This window comes from Ricinus communis, chromosome 2 (assembly GCF_019578655.1).
Source record: "Ricinus communis isolate WT05 ecotype wild-type chromosome 2, ASM1957865v1, whole genome shotgun sequence".
Lineage (NCBI taxonomy): Eukaryota > Viridiplantae > Streptophyta > Magnoliopsida > Malpighiales > Euphorbiaceae > Ricinus > Ricinus communis.
Window position 1 is genome coordinate 1,888,183 of NC_063257.1, and position 24,006 is coordinate 1,912,188.

General features: G+C 33.6%; 5 protein-coding genes and 1 non-coding gene across 8 annotated transcripts; 3 read left to right on the forward strand and 3 right to left on the reverse strand.

The window, feature by feature from the left end:
- Positions 1-596: 596 nt before the first annotated feature.
- LOC8275776 (TLC domain-containing protein 5) lies at positions 597-3,418 on the reverse strand. Its single transcript, XM_002510393.4, has 5 exons — positions 2,815-3,418; positions 2,577-2,717; positions 1,565-1,684; positions 972-1,067; positions 597-841 (listed from the first exon to the last, which is right to left on the reverse strand). The coding sequence occupies exons 1-5, from the start codon at positions 3,031-3,033 to the stop codon at positions 716-718; spliced, it is 702 nt and encodes a 233-aa protein (XP_002510439.1). The 5' UTR covers positions 3,034-3,418; the 3' UTR covers positions 597-715.
- Positions 3,419-4,572: 1,154 nt separating this feature from the next.
- LOC8270003 (protein YeeZ) lies at positions 4,573-7,628 on the forward strand. Of its 3 annotated transcripts, none has more exons than XM_048370533.1 (8): positions 4,573-5,029; positions 5,143-5,217; positions 5,415-5,493; positions 5,578-5,656; positions 6,320-6,359; positions 6,447-6,581; positions 6,852-6,989; positions 7,272-7,628. In XM_048370533.1, exons 1-8 carry the CDS (start codon positions 4,821-4,823, stop codon positions 7,528-7,530), a joined length of 1,014 nt encoding a protein of 337 aa, XP_048226490.1. In that variant the 5' UTR covers positions 4,573-4,820; the 3' UTR covers positions 7,531-7,628. The 3 variants fall into 3 exon arrangements, with proteins under 3 accessions (XP_048226490.1, XP_002510438.2, XP_048226491.1); XM_002510392.4 differs by having other exon boundaries at positions 4,576-5,029; positions 5,125-5,217; XM_048370534.1 differs by having other exon boundaries at positions 4,829-5,029; positions 5,125-5,221.
- A 206-nt stretch (positions 7,629-7,834) lies between these two features.
- TRNAL-CAA lies at positions 7,835-7,918 on the forward strand. Its single transcript has one exon. It is a non-coding gene; the product is annotated as a tRNA-Leu (tRNA).
- Positions 7,919-8,258: 340 nt separating this feature from the next.
- Positions 8,259-12,146, reverse strand: LOC8275774. The gene is made up of 6 exons (XM_015721035.3): positions 11,997-12,146; positions 11,236-11,279; positions 10,723-11,139; positions 9,976-10,007; positions 8,915-9,889; positions 8,259-8,800 (listed from the first exon to the last, which is right to left on the reverse strand). Exons 3-5 carry the CDS (start codon positions 11,051-11,053, stop codon positions 8,933-8,935), a joined length of 1,320 nt encoding a protein of 439 aa, XP_015576521.1. The 5' UTR covers positions 11,054-11,139; positions 11,236-11,279; positions 11,997-12,146; the 3' UTR covers positions 8,259-8,800; positions 8,915-8,932.
- Positions 12,147-13,133: 987 nt separating this feature from the next.
- LOC8275773 (protein TIC 20-I, chloroplastic) lies at positions 13,134-15,344 on the forward strand. The gene is made up of 3 exons (XM_002510390.4): positions 13,134-13,291; positions 14,068-14,265; positions 14,422-15,344. Exons 2-3 carry the CDS (start codon positions 14,073-14,075, stop codon positions 15,057-15,059), a joined length of 831 nt encoding a protein of 276 aa, XP_002510436.2. The 5' UTR covers positions 13,134-13,291; positions 14,068-14,072; the 3' UTR covers positions 15,060-15,344.
- A 4,922-nt stretch (positions 15,345-20,266) lies between these two features.
- On the reverse strand, positions 20,267-21,831 carry LOC8275772 (bZIP transcription factor 11). The gene has a single exon (XM_002510389.4). It carries the CDS (start codon positions 21,154-21,156, stop codon positions 20,665-20,667), a length of 492 nt encoding a protein of 163 aa, XP_002510435.2. The 5' UTR covers positions 21,157-21,831; the 3' UTR covers positions 20,267-20,664.
- Between the last annotated feature and the right edge of the window lie 2,175 nt (positions 21,832-24,006).

Here is a 24,006-nt window from a genome sequence, read left to right on the forward strand (position 1 = left end):
GACATTATGTTCTGCTTCGACCAGTATTAACCTTAGAATACATGGAGTGATAGCTTCTTAGGAAGAAATCAAGTATGAGATAGAAGAGACAGAAGGGACAGATATGAATAGGGATTTGCTATTCGTCTTAATCCATATTCAGAACTATGATAGGCGAAAAAAGAGATTGGAAATCTAACTTTCAAATAAGATACGAAGCTTTTGGATTTTGTTTCTTGTTTGCCAGCGATTTTACTTTCATGTTCCATATAAATTCTCTTCTACAATATGGCGTTTGATTGGATGGAATTAAATAGATAAGAAAAGAAAGGAAAGGAAATTAAAAGATTTCCTAATTAATCACTCTCAAAAAGCTACTTTTCATTTCTTTAAATTGGGGGGAAGATATAGAATAAGAATAAATGGATTTTAATTTATTTCTTTTCGTTTGATTTAATGAATCTTAACTTTACTGTCCTGCTCTTTACATGTCAAAGAATAAAAAAATTAAATTTAAACTCACTCCTCCTTGTAATCCAAAGAATGAAAGAGCAATTATTTTATTTTTGCTAAAGATGTATTTAATTTTGATAATCAGTTGTGCAGGTCACCGATTATTTAAGCAAATAAAGATTAATAGTTGAAATTTGAAATGTTTAATCTAACATTAGAGTTCAATATGACACCGGCGTTGTCATGTAACTCTACCGGATTAATGACAGAAACAGTTGATTGTCTAATTCAACTTTTCAGGGGAGACAACTTTCTTAGATGTGGTTCTAGTGGCTAGCTTGTATTTCACCATCCTCACAATCTTGTAGAACCAGAAAGCACTGACCATCTGTAATCCCACTGCCATTGCCTAATAAAACACCACCATTCCCATGCATTAGTAAAGATTAAATTTTCTCTTTTAAAAAAATAAAAATAAAAAACTTAACACTGTTAATTATGTTATCCCAAAAGGCGATGCTTGTTAACCAAGTACCTACCTGGATGATAATTGGATTATTAGCAGTGAGTGTGGCGTAGGCCAGGTAAGGGCCAACTACCATTCGTCCAACCGAGAATACGACCGCAAATGATATCTATACAAGAGTGCTATATCCATGTTAGATTTCATGAGGATTCCCAATATGAAACGTGTTAAAAAGATTTTTATATCCAAGGAAAGTTCTTTTCCTAAAGTGCACTGTTTCTCTTATTTAGACAGATGATAAAGAATAAAAAAGCCTTTCTGATTGAGCCTTTTCCTACTTAGGAAAGTTGCAGCTAGTTTTCATATATAATATATAAAAATTCCTTTTATAAAGTGGAAAATAACCCACCTTATTTAAAGATGTAAAGTCAATCCTCAACGTTAAGTTCTTGGCTACTGTTTTGAAGTCTAGTGATTTTGATATTCAAGATTGAAATTAGATTTAATAGAGACTTAATTAAGTAATATAACATATGTCAAATCAGGGTTCTAGCTGCGGAGATCTTGATCGTATCTAGCAGATTACTCGAGTCACTTTGTTTGAAAGCTTAGAGCATTTATCGGACACAAGTCTAAGTTAAACTGCGGGTTAATTAAAAAACTTACGTCGGCTGCCAAGTTAAGGTTGGTGTTCCTGTAACCAAGCTCCTTGAGAAGCTCCCTCAAGTGTAGGAAAGGGCTTGATATTTCTGTTATCCACAGTGCTGCCACCAATTCTGTTCCGCTCTACACCAACCAAACAACCATTTTACAAAATCAATAATTTGGGACATTTAAACTTGAATCAGAGGTGCATACATTAACTATCGATCAAAATAAAGTTCATTAGCTTAGTGTTTCTTCTTATTGGTTTCATTGATGATTTAAGCCATAATGACCAACATTAGAATGTAAAGCAAGATATGCATAAATATAATTTCAAAATTCAAATCTTGTTTTTCTTTTTCAAATTCTTCTATCAAATAATGTCAATGGAAAAAGCAAAAGAGACAGCTGGTATGCTATTCAAATTTAAGGCCATAAATCACTAGTTGGTATATAAGCCAAAATACAGTTGGCTTGCCAACAGTAGAAGAGTGGGTCACCCAACTTTTGCTGCATATTCAATGATAAAGGGAAGTCAAATTTATGATTTTCTCAAAGAGTATCCAGAAATTTGTATGTCATTATGGCAGAACATAACAGAAAATGGATGTCAAAATCTCTCATGGAATCTCATTAATTAGCAACAGATAGCTGCAACTGTATTTATACATCAAAACTAATCTAGTCAAACACTCTTAACTAATCCAGTCAACAAATGCCACCTGTACAAGCAAAAAAAGGGGCAAATGATTTAGTTAGTTGCGGCAGAATTGCTACTGCGCAACTGAAGAACGGTGACCTGAAGCTTCCAGCCATTTGATCAATCTGTGATGGATACATTCTGTTATAACAGAAACTCTTTAACAGCTTTACAAAGTAAGTTCATCGCAAGCACAGAATGACAACACAATTCTGTAGTCCACAGCCCATAAATTAAAAGAAAAGAAAACAGAAACTAGCAAATTCTGATATAACTCAAGAATTTTAAGAAACAAAAATATGAATGAATTAAAAATTTCAAGGCAAAAAGTACCTTATGATACACAAGGCCGGCTCCTAAACCAACAATGCTAACCAAATGATGAATCGTATTATCAAGATTGGGTCGTGTGTCGAAGAGGCAGCATAGCAGATCATATATCAGATACGAAACGGTTACTGCCAACGCTATCATCTGTGCTCATTTTTTATTTTTTTCCAACAAGATCATTAATTCTTGTTTTGCTGATCTTTCAAGAATTATCTGATGGCAACTAACAAATTAAACTTACCTGACTTGGAGTACATTCTGAAGCCAGAGGCCGAACCGGGCACCTCCAATCTTCAACGGAAATAGAAGCTAATGTCACAGCTACAATAGCATGGATTGTAGAAACTAAACGATTACAGAACTCAAAAGAACGACTCGGCACCACCTTTCTGATCAACAGAAATATCGTCCCCCATGAAATCACTCCCAATATTATTATATTCAAAATATATTTTTCCATTTACGGTTTAATTCTTGGAGTTGTCAGAATATTTCAGAAGAAGGACTGCAAGGTTCAGCGAATGGAAAGGGATGGCTTCTGAGTTAACTGTCCCTAAGAAAAGAAGGTGAGGATTTTAAAGGGAAAAGGGTGTTGGTTTCTGTTTCTTGTGTGGTGTCAGTGTTCATTCTGAATTCTTCATTGATTTTAGTTGAGCGTCATTTATTTTATGACCCCTCTCTGTACAGGTAAAAGTTGGATCTGTCCTCAGTTTCTTTCTTTTTTTTTTTTTTTAAAAAAGAAGGAAATTAATAGATTTAACTGGGATTTCTCCTTCTTACAGGTGGAAGTTGAGTCTAGCCTTCATTTGTTTCTTTCTGAAAAAATTATCAGTCCTTCCTACACCTGTGATTCATTAGCCCCTTCTTAATTTCTTTCTTTCTTTTCAGAAAAAAGATAAAATAAAATTACGAATTCTATATTAAAATCAATAATAAGTAGTACATATTTATTTTTTAGCTCAAAATTTATCATGGTTAATCATATAATCATTCATTATTAATATGTTAATATAAATAAGAATTATCAATGAGTAACAGGACGATGATCTGTCCCCAGTGTGATTCTGTCAGTCCCAATTTATTACGATGCGGGCCAGAATTTTAATTTTTCTGCATCAACGGAGCAACACGAGAAAAAAAACTCAAGTTTAATAAACTTTTTTAGAGTTACAATTCTAATTTTAGGTTTAATTTGATGAAATCATCTTACAATTTTGAAGAAGCAAACTAAAAGTCAGAACCAAAGCGATTTGAGGTTTATATGTTGTGTTTCTGGGCAATGAGAAATCGGGAGGAGGGAAGGAAAGGAATAAAATGTAAGCAGTTATTCCAATACAAAAGTAGCACTTTAACCGCGCACCAATCCTGTGGTATGGTACCAAGTGAAAAAGCTCAGCCGCGCGCCACCGCCTACTAATACCCAGGACCACCAATCCCTCCAAGAAAACCCCCCCTACTATCACGTCTAAGTAGTAGATTTTCTGTGATTCTGCCTATTATTTTCTTCAGAAATCACTATTTAATTTACCCTTTCAACGCACAACTGAATTTTGTGACTGATTTTAATTAATTAACAAGATTTATCCTAAACCAGAATATGAAACGTTAGGATATTAAGTAATCAAATGTAATAAAACTGGATCTATAAAATAAAAGAAGATAAAAATCTATGGCATCATCGATCTGCTGTTAATATAATATTAGGCATATTTGCGACTGCCTGTTCTATTGTGTAGCACATTCGATTAAATTCATCATTAAAATACATGGAAATCCCTGTCCAAGTTAGAAAGGTTTGCTCCCTTGTCCTTGTTTTGTCAGGTTATTGGCATCCTACTTTTTTCCAGTCCTCCTACCCAAATCGAAGAAGAAGCACAAGGCTACCTCTCCATTATTTTATTAGTTTTTTTCTTTTAAAAAAATTAATAATAATTTTTTTATATTTTTTTAAATTTGTACATATATTATTCTCTATTATTATATATTATATGTATAATAATTCCAGCCGATTTTTTTGCGACGCCAACTGCGATGACTTAACACATTGTTGCTAGATAGACACACCATTCATTTTTGGCAATCTGTTCGGGAATTAGATTTCGACCCGACTAATAAAGAACAGCCAACACCAGCCCAGCCCATTAGCACCGCAATTGACAACTTATCTCCACCGCCGTGAGCGCAAGCCAAGATTTTGAGTTTAAGCCACCGAAATCATACCTTTATCTGGAAGCCCGATATTTCTCAATGGAGATATACCAAATACCGGCGAGCTATCCTCTTCGAGAAGTACGTCATTTTCCGAGGAATTATATGTCAACATTTTTGCCCATTTCAGCCATTTCTTCACATTCAAAAACCGATAAAATTGAATTGGAATCTCGGAATCGGATGTTTATTCTCGGTATGGGATTTATCGGTCAATTCTTTGCCCAAAACCTGAAAAATGAAGGCTGGTAATTCTTTTTTGATTCACTCCTGATACATGAAGCATTATATATGTCCATTACTTAAGAAAACATCGTCTTTTTTTTTTTCTATTAACAATTAGGGTTGTTACTGGAACTAGTACTAGCACAATTAAAAAGGAGCAGCTTCAAGAGAGAGGATTTGATATTTGCCTTTTTGATGCAAATGAGCCACAGTGAGTGAGTTTTTGCTATTTTGCATTTTACAGATTTGGGTTTTATTGGACAATAGTTCAACATTAAGATGTATGAATATATGGATTTCACCTCACTAAGAATCAATTACAACATAAAAATATACAAGTTTACTTTTTGGCTTTTTATTGTTTGATCAAACATTGCCTAATGAAAATCTATGTACTTTTCCCTCCAGATTGAGTACTCTAAATAGATTAAAACATTATACCCATTTACTTGTGTCTATCCCTTCTGTGGTAGGGATTGGTGATCCGGTATGTTAAAATTACTTTCTTTTATCTTACAATGCCTCATGGCAAGGTAGGTTTGACTATTGCTTTCTTCTTGTCATTACTTAGGTGCTTCAGCATAGAGAACTTCTGAGGAGTTCACTGATGGATGGAAATCTTCAATGGCTTGGCTATCTATCGTCTACTAGTATGTCTTTCTGTTACTATATTTTTTATACATGCTTGCAGGCATGTAAATGAGGCACAAGTGAACTCTTGTTATATATATATATATATATGATCCACCTCATTTTGGAAATACATTTGAAAATATCTGCATCAGTCAAGTAAAATCTTTTTGGATAAAATATGTTATTTTGTCTTACATTTTTGCATTCAGTATTGATTATTATCTGTTTCAACTGGAAAAGAGTAAATTAGAGAAAGGATCGCTAATATGGTATGGGTATTAACTTTTCTAATATCACTACAAAAAAAAAAAGGTGGAAAAGGGGAAAAAAAAAAGACAAAAGGTGAAAAGATCAAAAAAGAGAAATTAAGGTGGACAAAGAATATATGTATGTGATAACTGGAAGTTGAATGTTGGTGTTCTTCATTGTGCAGTTGCAATGTTGTGATGGTAACTCTGCTAGCCTGCTTATCTCAACTAAGATATTCCCTCTATGGATTTTGCTACAGAAAAAGCTGCCTTATGTGTTCTCAAATATTTCCTTACCCCTTGGGTGGGAAGCATCCATGATAGTATATTTATTTCACATCCAAATAATCTGAATTTTGTGCATTCTACAGTGTTCCATTTTGTTTCAAATACTTGATTTTGACTATTTTACTCTTTGCTTCTTGTTTGCAGGTGTTTATGGTGACTGCGGTGGTGCTTGGGTGGATGAGAAGTAAGCAACCATCTTGGATGAGAACTGCTGATGCTGAACTTTATCAAATGCTCCCAAGAGTTAACTACGTGCGTTATGATATGGCAGTTACCCACCAAACCCTACAAGTGAGGTGGCTAAATCAAGGCTAGCTGCTGAGGAAGGATGGTTAAATCTGGGCATTACTCTTGAGCTTTCAACACAAGTTTTTCGACTTGGAGGTATATACGGCCCTGGTAGAAGGTTGTGGTTGCTATCTCTGAATGCCTGTATGCATGTCAGCTTTTGTTTTAGTTCACACTTCAGGTTGTATCTTTTAGTATGAGATTTCTATACAGATGAATTCCAACATCATTTACTAGCAGTACTATTTGGCTTCGGCTGACTGTTCATATTAGGATTTAGAAGAGTTTTCAGTCTTGATGCATTTGATTCTAGCTATAACCTTTTGCTTTTTCCTGGTAAGTTTGATGTAATGAGACTGAACTGAAGTTTTTACGCAATTCATGGCAGTGCTGTTGACACAATAACTAAGCAGGAACCTATATCAAAGAGTCAGAAGATGAGAATATCCAAACAATATACATCCAGAGTTCATGTTGAGGACATATGTCAAGCACTCAAGGCCAGCATCTACAAACCATCGTTCGGGTAGGCTATCCCCCAACCTCTGCATTCTACACTCCCTTAACTTATATATTATTCATTCAAGTTGTGAGATAGGGAGGACAACAGTCATCATAAACCTGTAGCCAAAGTAACAGAAGGCAATTATCTGTTTGATGTGTTTCACAGTTTCCATCACAACCCCATATAAAGCTGGCCACTTTGTTACAATTGTTTATTCTCCTTGTTATTATGTGCTGTGAGTTGAATTTTGTTTCACGCCATGAATAATTGTGCCTGAATTCTTTTCAAATATGCCATGATCAGGAGAATATACAACATTGTGGATGATGACCCAGCTCCTCGTGAGGAGGTGTTTGCATACGCTGAAGACTTGGTTGGTAGGAAGTGGCCTGGCTGGGTTAAGGAAAGTACATCTTCTGAGAAAGCTTTGTCATACAACAAGAGAGGTGAAAAACGGGTTAGCAATGGGCGTTTGAAAAGAGAACTAGGAGTGAGACTTCTTTATCCAAGTTATAGATCAGGGTTATTGAGCATTATAGATCAGATGGAAAATCCATTATGAAAAAGTTGCCTATTTGCGGTTGTACGAAAGAAATATGGACTAGTGTAAAACGTGAGACTGAATTGTTCTTTAATTTTTAGTTTCTCATTTTTCCTAAATTCTCGTTCCGAAACTATAGAGGAAGAATTTTGTTTGAACATGATATTGGGAACTTGAAAGTTTGAAGCTTTTTTGCATAATTTTAGTTTTAATGAATATAAGTTATTTAGCTGCGAGGCAACGATATGTTTCTCCTAATGAGCATAAATCTAATTGATAAGGAGACATCTATTCTTATTAATACAACACAATACCAAGCAATCAAGTCAGGATGGCCGAGTGGTCTAAGGCGCCAGACTCAAGTTCTGGTCTTCGTGAGAGGGCGTGGGTTCAAATCCCACTTCTGACAGTTTTTGTTTTTGTTTTTTCTGTTTCTGTAAATAACTTGTTTAAAGACCTTTAACTTGTAACTGAATGAATCCCATGCATCCATTTGTGATACATGTGGTTTTACTTTAGTTTTAAAAATACTCAGAGTTAAGTAGCACTTCAATATTGACAATAGAAAAGTGTAGCTACAAGGAGAAGTGTTATGAACAAATGATAGTTTCGTTAAAACTTGCGATTTTTTTATATGAATCAGTTAGCATTAAAAAAAGGTAATTTGTTGGTAAATAGCTATCCGCGTTTTTTACGGTTGTTTTCTGGATCAACTGGAAAGATATCACTTTGATGGCTCTAAAATTCACTTGAAAAATAACATACAGCCAATTAAATACAAATAAGCAAAATCCAAAAGCAATTCACAATTCACAATTCACTTGCTGGAGAAGACCGTAAATCTACTTTTTTGGTTCCTCCACACTGTTTATCATAAAATGGAACTCACAATTAAAGCTTCATACTTGGTTGTCCAGTGAGTTATCATTTACAGTCATTACCTATGTCAATTACTTCAAATTTGGACAAAACCATCGTGTGGTGACGCACAGCATGTGAATGATAATATTCTTGCAAATACAATTAACTGATTCACCACTAATTAATGAAGTCAAGCCCATGATGACCAAAAACAAGGGCCCCTGTGATCAGATGCTTCATGGTAGCCTATCCTAAGACTCGAACTGTAGTTGGATCTTCTGCTCTTTCCTCTACTTCCAGAAATTAAAAGCCAGAGAACCTGTGAGTTGCGGGGGATTCTATTATATGATGACAGTCATTTGCTGCTCAAAGCCTTGATAGAATTGCTTGCAGCCTTCAACTTCAATTTCACATGATATTGTCCACCATTCTGCTAAATCAAAGAAATTAAAACAAGGCTACAAGTTTTCGCCAATATAATACCTGGCAGAAGAAATCCTCCAAAGTAATTGGAATAGAATGATTAGGAACAAAAAATATTCACCTTTAATAATTAAAGAGCTCAATACTTCCGATATCTTGCCCAAAACCCTCTTTTCCTGGCAGAATCATTTTCTGACAGGGACCTACTCCACTTGGACCCAAACGGAAAGTGCCGTCTCAAGAACGGCTTTGAGGAGCTTGCTGCACCAGAACTAGGTTCCACCTTTGGTGCAACTTGTGTGGCCTTTTTTTCATAGTCAAAATCTTCAGAGTCACTGTCAAGATAACTATCTACAACACGGTTTCTTGAAATCTTATGACTCCTGGCCTTCAATTCTGCTTCAGCTTTCAAAGCCTTTTTGGACATCTTCGAGACTTGCTTCTCTCCTCCCATGCATATTGGGCAAGCAGGGTCATACTTGTCAACCTCAAGTGTCATGGTCTCCAAACATTCGGCATGGTATACATGACCACATACCAGCACGGAAACTACTGAGAGCTCATTGTTAGAAAGAATTCTTTGGCTGCTCCAAGAAGATTTCTCTGTCAAGAACTTCGAGCAAGCCCCACAAGTTTGAAGATCTAAGGATGGAGAACATGAGAACCTGCTACTGCATCCACTTGCTTTGCCAAAACCATACCCAAAGTGCTCACTGTCAAAAGACCACCTCTCTCTTTGTGAAGAAGCCACAAGCTCAGAAAAGGTTCGCATGGACCAACCATCAGAAGACCCACCATGAGATCCCATTGTTAAGTCCTGGCTGCAAGTCGAAAGCACAAATGATGACCTTCCTTCAGATAAAGAATAATTATTTGGTGACTTCAACCCCAGAATTCGACTATCAGAAATCTGCCTTAACAACCGATGACCAGGTGATCGACAAGCCCGTCTAGATGGGGTTGAGTTAGGAGGAAGAGGATGACCACCGGTAGGCAAAGGATCAGCGCTCGGTGTTGAAAATGATGAGTGTACAGAATAAGGAAGCTTAGGGGCAGATAATTCAACAATATCTGGGGATTCTGCTGAGTTCTTTCCCTGAACATAATCAGAAAGATGTCTGAGGAAAAAGCATAGAAACTAAGGCTATAATACAAATTTTGTTTTGACCAGCCAAAACTCACAAGTGCAGGGTAATTGCTCTCCAGGGATAGACCTACAGCAAGAACATAAAAATATATCAAAAGAATGCATTCCAACAACTCTTATTAATCACAAGAAGTGTGTAAACAACGTAACTAGTATAGCAAAATGCAAAGGACGCTGGCTTGGACTTTTTCAGGATCTCCAATGATAATAAACTCGGGCAATATAACCTAGCAACTATTAGAAGCAATCCAAAAGCTCACTACTATCACTGGAAAATCATGGTTGGGATCTTTTACATTCACTTGTTTTTCCTTTTCTTATCTCGAATAATACTCACAATCACAATATTAACCATATAAGTATTCAGCCCGCACCAAACAAAGACTAATCCAATGAGAATCGGTGTTTGGAAACAGTTCACAAACAAGAAGCGAATCAGTATCAGTGTCTCAGGTTTCAATTTCACAATCTGCAAACTTCTTCACTCATACATGGAAAGGAACTGACCATCAAGGCTAAAACATTCATAGATAACTTAGAATAAGCTAATTAATTCCACAAAGAAGCAAAATAGACATTGCAAATAGCCACAGATAGGAATTTAATCTTAGCCCAAATCAGGATACAGCATGTTCTCAAACACACAATCCAAAATAGAAGCAGAATTTGATGCACAGAAAGCATGAGGCTTATCTGCTAATCAGCATATACTTCATTTTTCACCATAAGTGGATAAAATCCCAGGTTGACAAACCCTGTAAGAACTGCATGCAACACTTTACCTGAAGGTTGGGCAATCAGATTAGCTCCAATTCTTTCATGTAATGGAGACTTTAGAGAGATGGGTGTCCCAAAACTCTCATGCAGACTTCCCTCATCAGAAAGATTACCTCTGTCAGAGCTTAAAGGCCCCTTCACCTCTACACTAACATCTCTACTGAGTCCATGAGATGTTTGGTACAGTGAATCCTCAATTTCACCAGCCACACGCCTTCGATTTTCCCAACGAAAGCTCCATGTTGGAGAGCATCTAGCATTCCTATGCAAAGTGTTACCTCCAGTTCTGTTTGGAAGATCTTTATTTCTGGCAGCAATACAGCAAGCTGCTCCCATGATCTCTCAAAATACAAGAGAGACTACTTAATCCCACAGAAGAACTCAAGAAGAAGCAGTTAGTGGAGAACAAACACTAGAATGTCCTGTCGAAGTTTTAAACACACATAGCATTGTCATCATAGTCCATCTATAGAAAATCAAATCCAAATAAAAGCAGGAAAAGTATTCATATCTCAAACCTCAAATCACAGTTCTTACTGAAGAAGTGCACTGTCACATCTTCCTGAAAAAGAAAAAAGAAAAAAGTACATTCATTCAGAGTTTTGTAATCAAAAGCTTGGCAAAACATAATATATATATATATAATACATTTGATAGTTCCTACTTGAATTAAAATCACATTATTATAATTATTGTCACTATCAAACAAAATAGTGAAGCAAGTATTAACACTAGTTCTCCTTCTCTAAAGGTGATTTAAAGTTTGAAAACTAGGATGGGCAAATTAGGCATGTCCTTGCACATTCATATTAATATCATATCATAGCAATATATGAAATTAATCACATTCCCAGAATACAAATTGTACGGATAGTTAATAGCACTTCCATCATTAAGCACTCAAGAGATCCAACCAACACACTAATCAATTCCCAGCCAACAAAGGCATCAAGTGAGTATAACATAGATAATTACTAATATAACGCATCTCTAATTCGGTTACATGCTATTATTCAACAACCGCATTAGTACTCACTCGACCTAGCAATTCTATAAACGAAAATGACAGTCTAAATAATCATGTATACGAGAATGAGATTCATAAATTACACAATACTAATAATACATTAAAATAATCATAATGAAATCTGAAAAACATTGATAACTCCAGATTTCTAATATACATAAAACTAGGGTTTATGAACTACTTGTTTGTAGAATACATAAATAAATAAATAGAGCGGCAAAAGGATATGCAACAGAAAAGGCAAATACGCACCGTATTGTTATTAAGAACATGATTTAACGGAGACAAAACCAGCCGCTGCTTCGTCTTCGTCTTCGTCTTCGTCTTGGTCTCCACTGTGAAAATGGAAAAGAGAAATAAAAGGGACGGAGAGAGAGGAAAGAAAGGAATTTATACGGTGTGAAAAATAACGGCGTGAAAAGGTACAGCTCCGTTTAGTTGGCGGCAGAGGGAATGGCCGATCGTTATGACGGAGTTTTTATTAAAAACGGAAGTGCGTGACTGAATTATATGAAGCCCACATGGGGAATTGTGCCACGTATGATTTTCTGCTTTTTGCCCTTCCCTTTTCTTTTTTGCCCTTTTTGTTTTTATTACTTTTGAGATTAGTTGTCTCCGAATTCTTGAGGGGCAAAAGAGTAAATAGGAAAAAGGTTACTTTCTTCTTAACCACGCGGAGTGCTAAGTACGTGTTCTCCTGCCTTTTTTTTTCATGGTAGCGAGTACAAAAGTTTGCAGTCAGTCCACTTTATTAAAGGAAAGATTTATTTTTAATTAATTATAAACTATAGTATGACCAAACTAGATTTGATTGATTCAGTTGGTAGAGATATTTATTTAGGTTAACAAATTACAGCGAAATAAAAAAAAAATTCATTCAATAATTTACTATAATCATCTCTTATTTCAGCAATTAATATAATTTGGTTCTTTGATCTTAATGCAAAATTTGATTCTGCCCAATTTATATAAACTGAAGGTTCCTTCTTTGTTATTAGACTTGTTTCAACTATCCCCTAAAAAACCCATTTTTATATAATTAAAAATAATTAAATTGAAATTTCATAAAGCAAAATTGTAATAAAAATATTGCCATTTTATATCAAAGTATTCTTTATAATCTTAATAATTGATATTTTTATTAACATTTATACTTGCGTCAAACAGAATTACATATTGAAATTTCTTATGAGGTAAACCCTCTAATATTTTATATTAGGTGAAACTTTGGATGAAATTCTTTTTCTCTGAGAAAAAATGATGTAAATTAAAAAATGCTATAAAAAGCCACCAAAAAACAGTGGGAAAAAAGGATACTGGGCTTCAACATGTGCTATTTTGGACCTCTGAGGCCCAAAGTGCAGCCCGAAGAAAGAAAAGAAGCAAATTGTTTTCCAGTGAGATCCAACTTCTAAGTATTAAGAGTCTCCTCTGCATAGCATATTGCAGGTTAGGATAAAACGATGAGACCAAGATAGGACAGCAGGAGAAACCCTAACGGATTTGCTGCCCGCATTTCTACTCACTGTTAATCTTTCAATTGGAAGGTAAAATCTGCCATTTCTTTAGGATTCCCTTGAGTTTCATCCTGCGGACATACTCCGCAGGCTGGTGGCTCATTATTTCGAAGAATTATTTCTTCGGATAGAGAAGAATGTTGCGCGCTTTTACTCTTTCTTTTATGCTTTTTTTTGCCTTTACTTCAAAATTGGTTGCAATATGGTTGCATTAGATCAACATTTCTAGAGAATGCCTTTGCAAATTCGTAATGCTTTGCCTTGTAAATTTTGTACATTTTTATTGAAGTGGGAAGTGTTAAATTTCCTTGAGTAGACTAGTACAGGCTTTTGTTTACTTTAGTTTTGTTAATTAGCTACTCTCCTACTGAATTAGACGAAGGATTGAAATGAACTCTTAAATTTCAATAAGCTGGTTTCTTTTTGTAACCATAGTTGACTAAGAAGCATTCAGAATTATTGCTGTGATTATAAATTGAATTCCTATTCTGTTGGAAATTTAAAGTATAATAATAATGCAGTGACAGCATAAGCCAATTATCTGTAATGTTAAGTTCTGCATATCTATCTTATATTTGTTTGGTAAATGGATGGATGGTTGCTCTGATTAATTATGACATTTCAGTTGTTTATTTATTTCTCTGAGCATCTTATTATATGTTATGGATTTGGAAAAGATTATTGCCCGAGAATTTCATCCCAAAGTCTTTATGGAGGGACCCATTCTCTTTCTAGTAATTTTTTTTTTTTTTTTGCATTTTATTTCTCTTCTTATTTTATTTCTTTTGCTTTCTTATTGCAAGCAGTTGCTATGATTTTAAATGGATGCATTGTGCCTTCTACCAGCGGATATGCTTTGATAAATACCAGGACATGTAAACCTTGGCCCAACAGCCTGGTTTCTGCATGTGTTCCTCGTTTGACTACTAAGGCTGCATTCTTAGACATTAGGAATTCATGCACTCCAGTTCCAAATTTGGAGTCCAAGTTCTGGTTGTCAAGAGGTATTTGCATATAGTCTTGTCATTATTTCCATTACTCATTTTCCTTATCTTTAATGTCTATTCCAGTTTCTTTTGGAACTGATGGGAATGATGGAAGCAAATGTAAGTGGGCATATCACACAGTGGAGTTCTGATTTAAACTCCTTTTGATGATAGGTTTGCCATTCTCGAGTCTTTCTGCTGCATCAACCCCACTCTTAAGTGGAGATCAGGGTGGAATTTGGCACGCTATTCCCTCATTTCCGAGGCAGCGCAGGTGTTATTTGTGCCCTCGAGCATCAAAAGATGTCCCGTACAGTTTTCGATACCCTCCAATGACCAAGAAGCCAAAATGGTGGTGGAGGACATTAGCTTGTCTTCCCTATTTGATGCCTCTTCATGAAACATGGATGTATGCAGAAACAGCATACCATCTGCACCCATTCCTTGAAGACTTTGAATTCTTGACATACCCATTCCTTGGTGCCATTGGGAGGTTGCCTAGCTGGTTCCTTATGGCATATTTCTTTGTCGCATATCTTGGTGTTGTGAGGAGGAAGGAATGGCCACACTTTTTCAGGTTTCATGTGGTGATGGGCATGTTGCTGGAAATTGCTCTCCAAGTGATAGGTACTGTGAGCCGTTGGATGCCACTTGCTGTCTACTGGGGTAAAGTGGGGATGCATTTTTGGACAGCCATTGCATTTGCTTACCTCTTCACGGTCTTGGAATGCATAAGATGTGCTCTTGCTGGTATGTATGCTGATGTACCATTTGCTTGTGATGCAGCATACATTCAAATCCCTTATGATTAAGGAGTAGAAGAATTATATAACAGGATTAGTGTCGGTCTCTCCATGTTTTTGTCGTATGAGAAACTTTTTTTGAGCAGAAATGAATGGCTTTATGCTGAAGACAAACCTTGTATAAATGTTTCAGTTGGATTATCAGGGTTTGATCCAGGGCCAGATCTCCTTGTTTTAATCTCGTTAGTTGTTATGTGAATGTTAATTTTAATTTGTACACAGTCATCAGTGTCATGTTCAGCTAAATGGATTGTGGAGCATAAACCATGAATTTAATCTCAGTCGTTACATTTTTGTTGGCTCTTGACTAGGTTTAAAGCCTACAGGTGAATGCAAGATTTGTTTCAAAGTGGAACTCATAGGTAAATGTATTGCTTTTAGTTTTCAACAGCAATAATTGTATCTTCTGATTAGTGATCATTCTTAAGCCAACTTGTGATACAGTGGGTTTCAATTACAGAGCGGCCTTCAATCACGAGGTTGCCCGTGCTTGATTACTTTGATGTATGCATTGACATTATTGTTTTGGCTTGCAAGATAAAAACAGCTAAGAATGCTGGAATTAGGAAACGTACATCCTTGCTTTGTCCTTTGATGCCACGATTGCGTATCCCAATTCATCAATGCAAACATTAGGTGGCGTACAGGACAAAAAGAAAATCAACTTCTATTTAGACGTTTAATTTTTTAAAATTTTATTTTGAGTTTTAAATTTAAATTTTAATATTTAAGTAGGTGAATATTAATCTTTATCTAAGATTGTTATTCCCTTATTACAAAAAAACAAATGTTTTTGTCACTTTAACTAGTCTTTTAAGTGTTTAAAAAAATTTCTTATTGGTGGGTTATATTGATAACATGACATGAGAAAAGAAGAGCAAATTGTTGATATTAATTCTTTTACTTTATTTTTGCAGTAATGATAATTCTTTCATAATGTATTATTGTTTTGTGATTAAAGAATAAGATTAATTTATTACATAATGAAATGTTATTTGAGTATTAAAGTTTATAGATTTTAATTAATAAGTCTAAAATTGATGATAAATTTGAAAGGTTGACCTCTTTGCTTCTTTAATGGTATAATTCTCCTCTCGCTGAACTCTGTTCATCACAGAAGGACTCACTGAACTGAAATCACTAATTAATTCTATCAAATTCTAATACAATAGAAAACAATTGTCTTTTCGGGCATGAAGGACATGGAATGGTAGAGCATATGAGGTAATTGTCCACGGATGACATGCAGAACTGGGGGGGCCAGACAGCCCAAACTCTTTGAATCGACCAAGACTTCTCCAATCGGAAACCAACGCAAATGTAAATGATGGGTCGTTTGCATAATAAAATCATGCATGAGCCCCACAAAATGGCTCAAGCATCATCTCTTCTAGAAAAGAAAATTGAAAATAGAAAAAGAATAAGAAATAGGTCAATTCTATAATTAGGAAGTGCAAAAGGGCAAAGATAGGCTTCAATAATGTAGAAATTATTCCCAACTCGATTAATGTTTGTCGACAGGGGAACCCAACTTACCATGCTTGTGATTTGAGATGATGCAATCATAACCTACTAAAACTTGGACCCATTGATTGCAGTTTTTTCTTTGCACTCTAATATTATTGTGGGCATGTCACTATAATCTCACATCATTCTTGGTGTTGCCCCTCTTGATGCAAGGCATTTTCAAATGCCAAAGCTTTTTTATTCAATACAATATTTAGTCATTATTGTTGATTGAGCTAGTCTTTTTCTCTTTGGCATGGTTTCATGTTTTACCAATTTAATTTGTAGACAAAAGACAATGACATATCTCAAAATATCTAAATTATGTTTCTTTTTTCTCTTAAAAAAATAAATTTGAAATGGGACATAACTAATACATGATTGGGAGTTGGTTTTCTTGAAGAAACTCTCAATTATGTGTTTATATGTATATATAGACTGTTACCTTAACTTGTTTCTTTTTAGTTCAATTAATTAGCTATAAAATCACAACCAGTCTCTCTCGCAAACATCAGTGGTACAGCTTTTAGTCACAGCATAAAGCCACTTAAAATTTTGAAACTACTGACTCTCCACTAAACTAATGTAAACGCCATTTTGCTCAGCCTAAGGTCATCCTGTTTTATTAGTGGATGGCCATACGCTTTCATCACTTCATGTCTTAAATAATATTTATCCTTTTTCTTTTCTTTTATAAACTGCCAAACATGGAAAGGCATGACCCATGAATTCATCATCATCCTCTTCTTTTTCTTCTCCTCCTCCTCCTCCTTCTTCAAGATTATATATATTTCCCTCTCAAATGAAAAAATATTTTCATTTGCCCACTTTCTTTGCCTCGCCCCCTTTTTTCTTAATGCCCATGGCTTTTGGCTATTGGTTTCCCCTCCAATTATGCGTAGTTTGCATGAAGAAATAAGAAAAATTTTCATTTTAAAAAAAGGCATATTATTGACATGCAAAGTAAAATACTCGTTTTCCTTTTCAGCTTTTCTTAAGATTACTTTCTACAATATGTAAAACTTATCTTAAAAATTTATTAAAAGGGTCAAAACAAATATGATTGTTAAGGTGTTCAATAAGAAATTCTCGAGGGATCACTATATATATTATGGTATGGTAATATTGATTAGCATCATAAAGTTTATAATCTTACATGATAAATAGATTTCAAAAAAATTATTGTAATCAAATTGATATCGTATCGACACGATTAGAGTAATTTTATTTTTAAGTTTTCTATTAAAAAAAAAAAAAAAAAAGAAAAAGTGAAAGTTGGTGTCTATTAGACCAATAATGAGACTTTTACAAGGAAAATCAGGCACATAAAATGTCTTAGTAACTCGATGAAGAAATAACGTAAAAGTGAGATGGATAAAGATTGTAATTAACCAGTAATATTTTCGTTTAAAAATAAGAGTATTCTGATAAGTAGAATGACATCTCAAGAACAAGTGCTTTAGAGATTAACAAATGGGAATAAACAAGGCATATGCCAACCCACTAAATTGGACCTAAAAAAGGGTCAACATTCAACAATCAACATTACCACTAAAACATTACTTGTATTTTTATTTTCATTTTAATATTGTATTATGAAAAGCAGTGCAGGGAAAAAGAAGTTATAAAAAAATGTTGGATTGGTCGAACGTGTGCTGCAACAGTGGGTTTGACAGCCCCCAATTAACTTTTGCTTCTTCGCATTGTGTCTCGTTGGCGGCTCATTTCCTTGGCCGTACCTTTTTGCCTTTTGGTTATTTGTTGTTATTAGATAAATCTCTATATTGATTCCAATAAGTAATAATTTTAGCTAAATTCACGAACAAATCTTTTAGCTAAAGCATTTCAATAGTTAAAAGTATGATTATTATGATGATATGTATTTATGTAATATCCGGGAATCCAATTTCATGCATAAATGTGTATGGAAATGGAGAAAAAGAAGCATAATCATTTGGTACAAATTCCTTCTTTCATCCCACCCACATTGACTTTTATTAGGGTTTCCCTTATTCTAATAGAATTCAAGTTCATGTTCAATCGTAAACCAAAACCTCAGTCATTATACAATGAACCTATTGCAAGAAAAAACAAATAGAGAAAAGAGAATAAATCAATGTGATCGTTTGTTCATTTTTTTATTTTTTTTTTAATGTATTCTTCTTTAGATTTTGTCTTTGTTCGATAATATTTCAATAACTTATCTCATTAGCATCTTCACAAATTTTTTAGTAGCATTCAAATCGATATGGATTGTTTGGTTGTGGAGACAAAAATTTGGCCTGTATTTTGAATTCTTATTTTTTGTATTTAAAAAGTGTAAGAAGTCACTTTGAATTTATGCCCTCTCAATTAGTATAATTAATAAACAAACAAGTAGATGGCATTATTATATGTATTATTTCCCAAAAGATGATTATTTTAAAATAAATGAAAAAGATAAATAAAAGAGATCTGTTATCGATATAACATGTCTTAACATAAATATATGGTGAAGCTTATTTCATTTCATGTTAATTAACTCCCATGTTTTGAAGATATGATAACTTATACAAATTTTGTGACAGATGTCATCTACATGTCAGTTATCCAACTACACTTTTACTCAGCCGAATATATCAGTTTTAGCAAGTTTCAGATTGCAATACCTTCTCCCTTCATTTATAATCAATGTAATGATTATTTTTTCTTAATTTCTTTTTTTAAATCATAACCCTTTTATTGTCTTACATGATTAACTCACTTAACTACTTAACTGCTTTGGTGTATATATATATATATATATATATATATATATATATATATATATATATTTGATTGAATATTTTTTTTTTAAAAGTAAATTCTGTTCAAATTTATCTATAAAAATTCGCTTCTTTTAAATTGCATTCTTAGACTAAAATTATTCTCTGCCAACTTTAATTATTTGCAATTTAGAATGGCAATTCTATTTTTGAAAACTAGTAAATGAGATAAATAATTTATAAAAATAATTTGAGCCTGAATACCTTTCTTCTAGTTGACTTAAATTAAGCATTAGAATTGAGTATTGTGTCTCATAATTTGGTTTGGCGTCTTGACAGCAGGCATAGTTCCCAACCAAGTTTGAGTAATAGTTTTATCTATATTACCAGAGATCATACCGCTCTGTCCCTCATCTCTAATGTTCGTATTTCCAAGTTTAGTAGTTCTTTTCCAAATGTATATATATACATATATATGTTTACAATGTAAATTTAAATTTATTAGTGTTGGATGATGAAGTATAGTTCCATCATATTATTATTATGATAATAATAAACGAAATATGAAAAAAAAAAGTAAAAGTAATTACAGGAGGCAGCAAATAAATAGTATTGTGTGCCTGTGAATAAAAAAATAAAGATAAAAACTGGGTTGGACAGCCTAATATTGCACGGAAGACATGTCTTATGTGCAATAGTATGTTGCACAAAAGACAACCTAATGTTGCGTGACAGAACGTGATTAGTTTCCAAGTGCTACATTTTGCCCATTTGTACATGTCTCTTGCATTTTTCCTTTGACAATTTATTTATTTTTTGGGTATATAAAACATTTGTTGTATTCCGAAAGGAATAGACAATCAAACCAAGAGAAAGACATTTTGAATGTGAATCATCAATCACTACAGAAGATTAAAAAACAAAACAAAACAAAAAGGTGAAAAGTCCATATGAGCACCACACCAGTTAAGAGAACCATTACTATATACTAATTCATAACAAGCTGAGAGACTAAATACACCTATTGCCTTTCACACCATACTTATGGCTAGTGATCCATTACAAGCCAAAAAACCAATCACCATTTTCCATCTACTTCATAATTAGGTACACTTTTTTTTTTTTCTTTTTTTGGCTTTCTTCTGCTAATCTCTCATAGACAATATTGCTTCATCCTAGGAGCTAATAATTAAACTAACATCCAATATAATAGCTAAAATTGAAAAAGGTAGAGAAGGAGAAAGCTACTTTTAATTTTTCCTCTCTCCACTCATTTAAGACCATGAACAGGACATCCCTCGTCACCCATTAGAAAAAACAGAAAGACAACCATGAATTGACCAATTCCTAGCTTTCATCACTCATTAATATTGAAACAAATCCGGAGATGCCATGATGGGTTGGTTAAGATAGATCAAATTTAGTGGGTTCATGAAACTGTCAGCAGCAACAGCAGTAGCATCTTGATGATGATGAGGAGGATGATCAATTTCATAAATCCCATTGCTTGTTGTAGTGTTGATATAATTCAAGATCTCATTTAAAGAGTCCAGTCTCTGGCTAAGTTCCATCATTTGTGCCCTTAAAATAGAGTTTTCAGCCTCAACATTCAGGAAATGCTGTGTAGTGATATTGATGCTTGTAAGGATTTGGCTGTTGTCTTTCCTTAGTTGTGAAACTTGTGACATCAAGTCATCAAGGTGCTGCTGTTTTCTCATTCTTGATCTTCTTGCAGATTCTCTATTTGACAGCATTCTCTTCCTTTTCCTTTGATCCATCAAAACCTGCATGTCTTCTTCAGATCCTGAGTTCTGAAGCTGAGAGGAACCTGAGGAATTCCCACTAGAGGATGCCATGGAGATATATATATAGTATATATTTACAACTACTACTGACAATCTCAGTTAAATCTGAGATCCTGTTTATTTATATCTTGAATCTTGATCTTACCTTAAAAACTTGAAGACGCAGGACCCAGTACCAACTAATAATTTCTGGGTGATTAATTAATATAAGAATATATGAATATATATATATATATAGTAGCTAATTATACTATATGATTGAGGCAGTGATGAAGAGATTATTTATGAAAAAACATAGAACCAGTAAAGGAAAACAACAGAGAAAGATTGAACGAGATGGGTCCTGCGCCTTAGAGAGGAATTGATCATAAACCCGGAACGAAGGATTTCACTAAGAACTGGAGACATGAATCTCAAACATTAATATAAACTTTTGCAGCATCAAGATTCAAGATTTTGGCAGAGTAACAGTACCAAACCAAATAGATCTTTCTTGCTGCGAGAACAATGGGGTTTCCAAGATCTCGACTTTATGGGTTATTATTTTGCGATATCAGTATCACTCTAATAACCCAAGAAGAAAAACAACCAAGAAAAAATCAAGAAAGACGCCAAGAAAAACCAGCAGAACTTCAGCTCTTAAAGAATGAAAGAGCAGAAAAAGCAAGAAAGCCTAAAACGTATAGATAGGGAAGAGTAGAGAAGGGAAGAGGTTTTTGAGGATATTGAAAGGGCAATTTATAGAACAAAAAAGAAAGAATGGATTAAGAAAATAAATTTGAAATTAGTAAAAAAATGGGAAAAAATTGCTGGGATTTTGTTTTGTTAAAAAAAAAAGAGGTAAAAAGGGCAGAGGAATCTCGAATGGGAGTTGTTGGGAGAGAGGGAAGGTGATTAGGCATGTGGGGCTGAGAAGAAATTTCCACAACCGTCCAATTCCAGCTGGTGAGCAGGCCACCATATATTTTATTTAATCATTGCCTGTCTTTCAGTTTCTCAGTTCTTTTGTATCTTTTCATTTTATTTCTTTTATGTTTCGTTTTCTTAAAAAAATAAATTTACCTCATTTTCACCGCCAGTACCAGAATTAACCGTTGAAGTACAGTTGCTTTTCCCCCCCCACAAGGGAATCTCGGGGGTAGAGGTGGTATTTTAACGTTTGATGAGGGGTTATTCAGATATTTTATAAAGAGCACTTTGACAGGCCATTTAATGCCAATCAAGTTCTAATAAGTCTCCAGGTCTTTAAGAATCTTTGGACGTGTTCCAAGGTTATTTCACCTTTTCTTTGCTTCAATTTGTTCGCCATTGTCATTTGGCGTCCGTCAGACGGAAATGACGTTTTTTTATATATATAATTGGAAAATACTGTATTAACAAAATAAAATATTCTAAATAATTAATACATAATGTAAAAAATCACTATAAAATTATTGATAAATTCAAATTATATATAGATATTTAAGGTATTTTATATATAATATAGTGAAAATGTATTTTTACACTTAAATTTAATTGTCTAACTCCATATAATATTAACCAAAAAAATTATAGAAAAAAATAGTTAAAAATGAGCTTAAAGTCCAATGAACATTTTAGTTATTTTTCATAATTATTAGAATTTATGAAATAGTATTTTGTGGAAATAAAAATACTTATAGTCTTATTTATTAGATAGACTTATATTGAGTATACTTATTTTTATGTAAATTTCTTTAGAGGATAACTCTTCTCTATATATATATCTGCAAACTTAATATTAGAGAATAAGAGTTTTCTTTTATCTGCTCTCTGCATTTGTCCACCATTATTTTTTCCATAGTTCTTCCATAAACACTTTAGTTTAGTTTTCATTACTCTTTTTAAGATCCAATGAGCTTTTCAAGAAGTGGAGAGTAATGATTAATCATCTTTATACTTGAAGAAATTTTAGATTTAGAGGGAGCTTTTACTTTATTATTTTATGTCTTTCTATTCAATACCATAATCATTGATTTAAATATATTAGGCTAGTTTTCATAAGTGTTTAGTTTAGTGTTTTTACTTTTGTATGAATCTTGTTATTTATTTATTTAATGAATAATTTTTTTACAACATAAATAAGGAGCTGCGCAGCAGCTACAAAATGAGAGTTTGATAAAATATAGAATAAAGATATACAAACAAGAACCAATCCCAATGAAAAGGCAGAATAAATTGGGTTGGTAAGTAATACCACTCCTAGACCTCCTAATATAAGACCTAATCCCATAAAAAATAAAAGAAAATCATGTTCATATATTTATTAGTTTCAATTATTATTGACAGTTAACCATCATATTAGTTTAGCAATATTAATTATTATGAATGTATTTATGTTGAATGTATTAGAGACACAAATTTTGTTTCAATCAATGCAGGGATAAAAAATTTTAGTTGCATCATTAGTTGCAGTGACTAAAGAAAAAGACGCATCATTGTCTCATTCATTAGATTTAGACTTAAAGTAAAACAAAGAGTTTACTAAGTAAATAACTAGGCTAAATACTGTATTTATCATATAATTTTCATACATCACATCATTGCATATTTACTTTATAGATTATTTAATTTATTTTATGAATATTATTCTCTCAAAAGTACTTGTTTAGAGTGTTTAGATTTATTTTTATTGTTTTGTGTTGATAATTAGTCTTTAAAATAAGTGGCCTCATAATTTTTTAAGAGATCGATATCGTGGTAAACTTATTCTTACTCTATAAACAGTTCATACACTTGCAAATACTAACTTAGACATATAATTATAAAAAAAAATATACTAGAAATGATTACAGGCTACCATATAACTAATGTCTATCCTTTCTTTTGATGATGGAAGATCGCATCTTAGAAAAAAAATGAAAGAAATTGTGTTTTAAATTT

Excerpts from the sequence above, each read along its gene's own strand:
- LOC8275776 (XM_002510393.4), bottom strand. The coding sequence starts at position 3,033 with ATGGAAAAATATATTTTGAATATAATAATATTGGGAGTGATTTCATGG. Across the intron at positions 1,068-1,564 it reads ACCTTAACTTGGCAGCCGAC|ATATCATTTGCGGTCGTATT; the intron begins GTAAGTTTTTTA and ends ACTCTTGTATAG. Across the intron at positions 842-971 it reads ATAATCCAATTATCATCCAG|GCAATGGCAGTGGGATTACA; the intron begins GTAGGTACTTGG and ends GTGTTTTATTAG.
- LOC8270003 (XM_002510392.4), top strand. The coding sequence starts at position 4,821 with ATGGAGATATACCAAATACCGGCGAGCTATCCTCTTCGAGAAGTACGT. Across the intron at positions 5,030-5,124 it reads AACCTGAAAAATGAAGGCTG|GGTTGTTACTGGAACTAGTA; the intron begins GTAATTCTTTTT and ends ATTAACAATTAG. Across the intron at positions 6,360-6,446 it reads GGTGCTTGGGTGGATGAGAA|TTACCCACCAAACCCTACAA; the intron begins GTAAGCAACCAT and ends ATGATATGGCAG.
- LOC8275774 (XM_015721035.3), bottom strand. The coding sequence starts at position 11,053 with ATGGGAGCAGCTTGCTGTATTGCTGCCAGAAATAAAGATCTTCCAAAC. Across the intron at positions 10,008-10,722 it reads TCTGATTGCCCAACCTTCAG|GTCTATCCCTGGAGAGCAAT; the intron begins GTAAAGTGTTGC and ends TTCTTGCTGTAG. Across the intron at positions 9,890-9,975 it reads AGAGCAATTACCCTGCACTT|GGAAAGAACTCAGCAGAATC; the intron begins GTGAGTTTTGGC and ends GATTATGTTCAG.
- LOC8275773 (XM_002510390.4), top strand. The coding sequence starts at position 14,073 with ATGATTTTAAATGGATGCATTGTGCCTTCTACCAGCGGATATGCTTTG. Across the intron at positions 14,266-14,421 it reads CAAGTTCTGGTTGTCAAGAG|GTTTGCCATTCTCGAGTCTT; the intron begins GTATTTGCATAT and ends TTTTGATGATAG.
- LOC8275772 (XM_002510389.4), bottom strand. The coding sequence starts at position 21,156 with ATGGCATCCTCTAGTGGGAATTCCTCAGGTTCCTCTCAGCTTCAGAAC.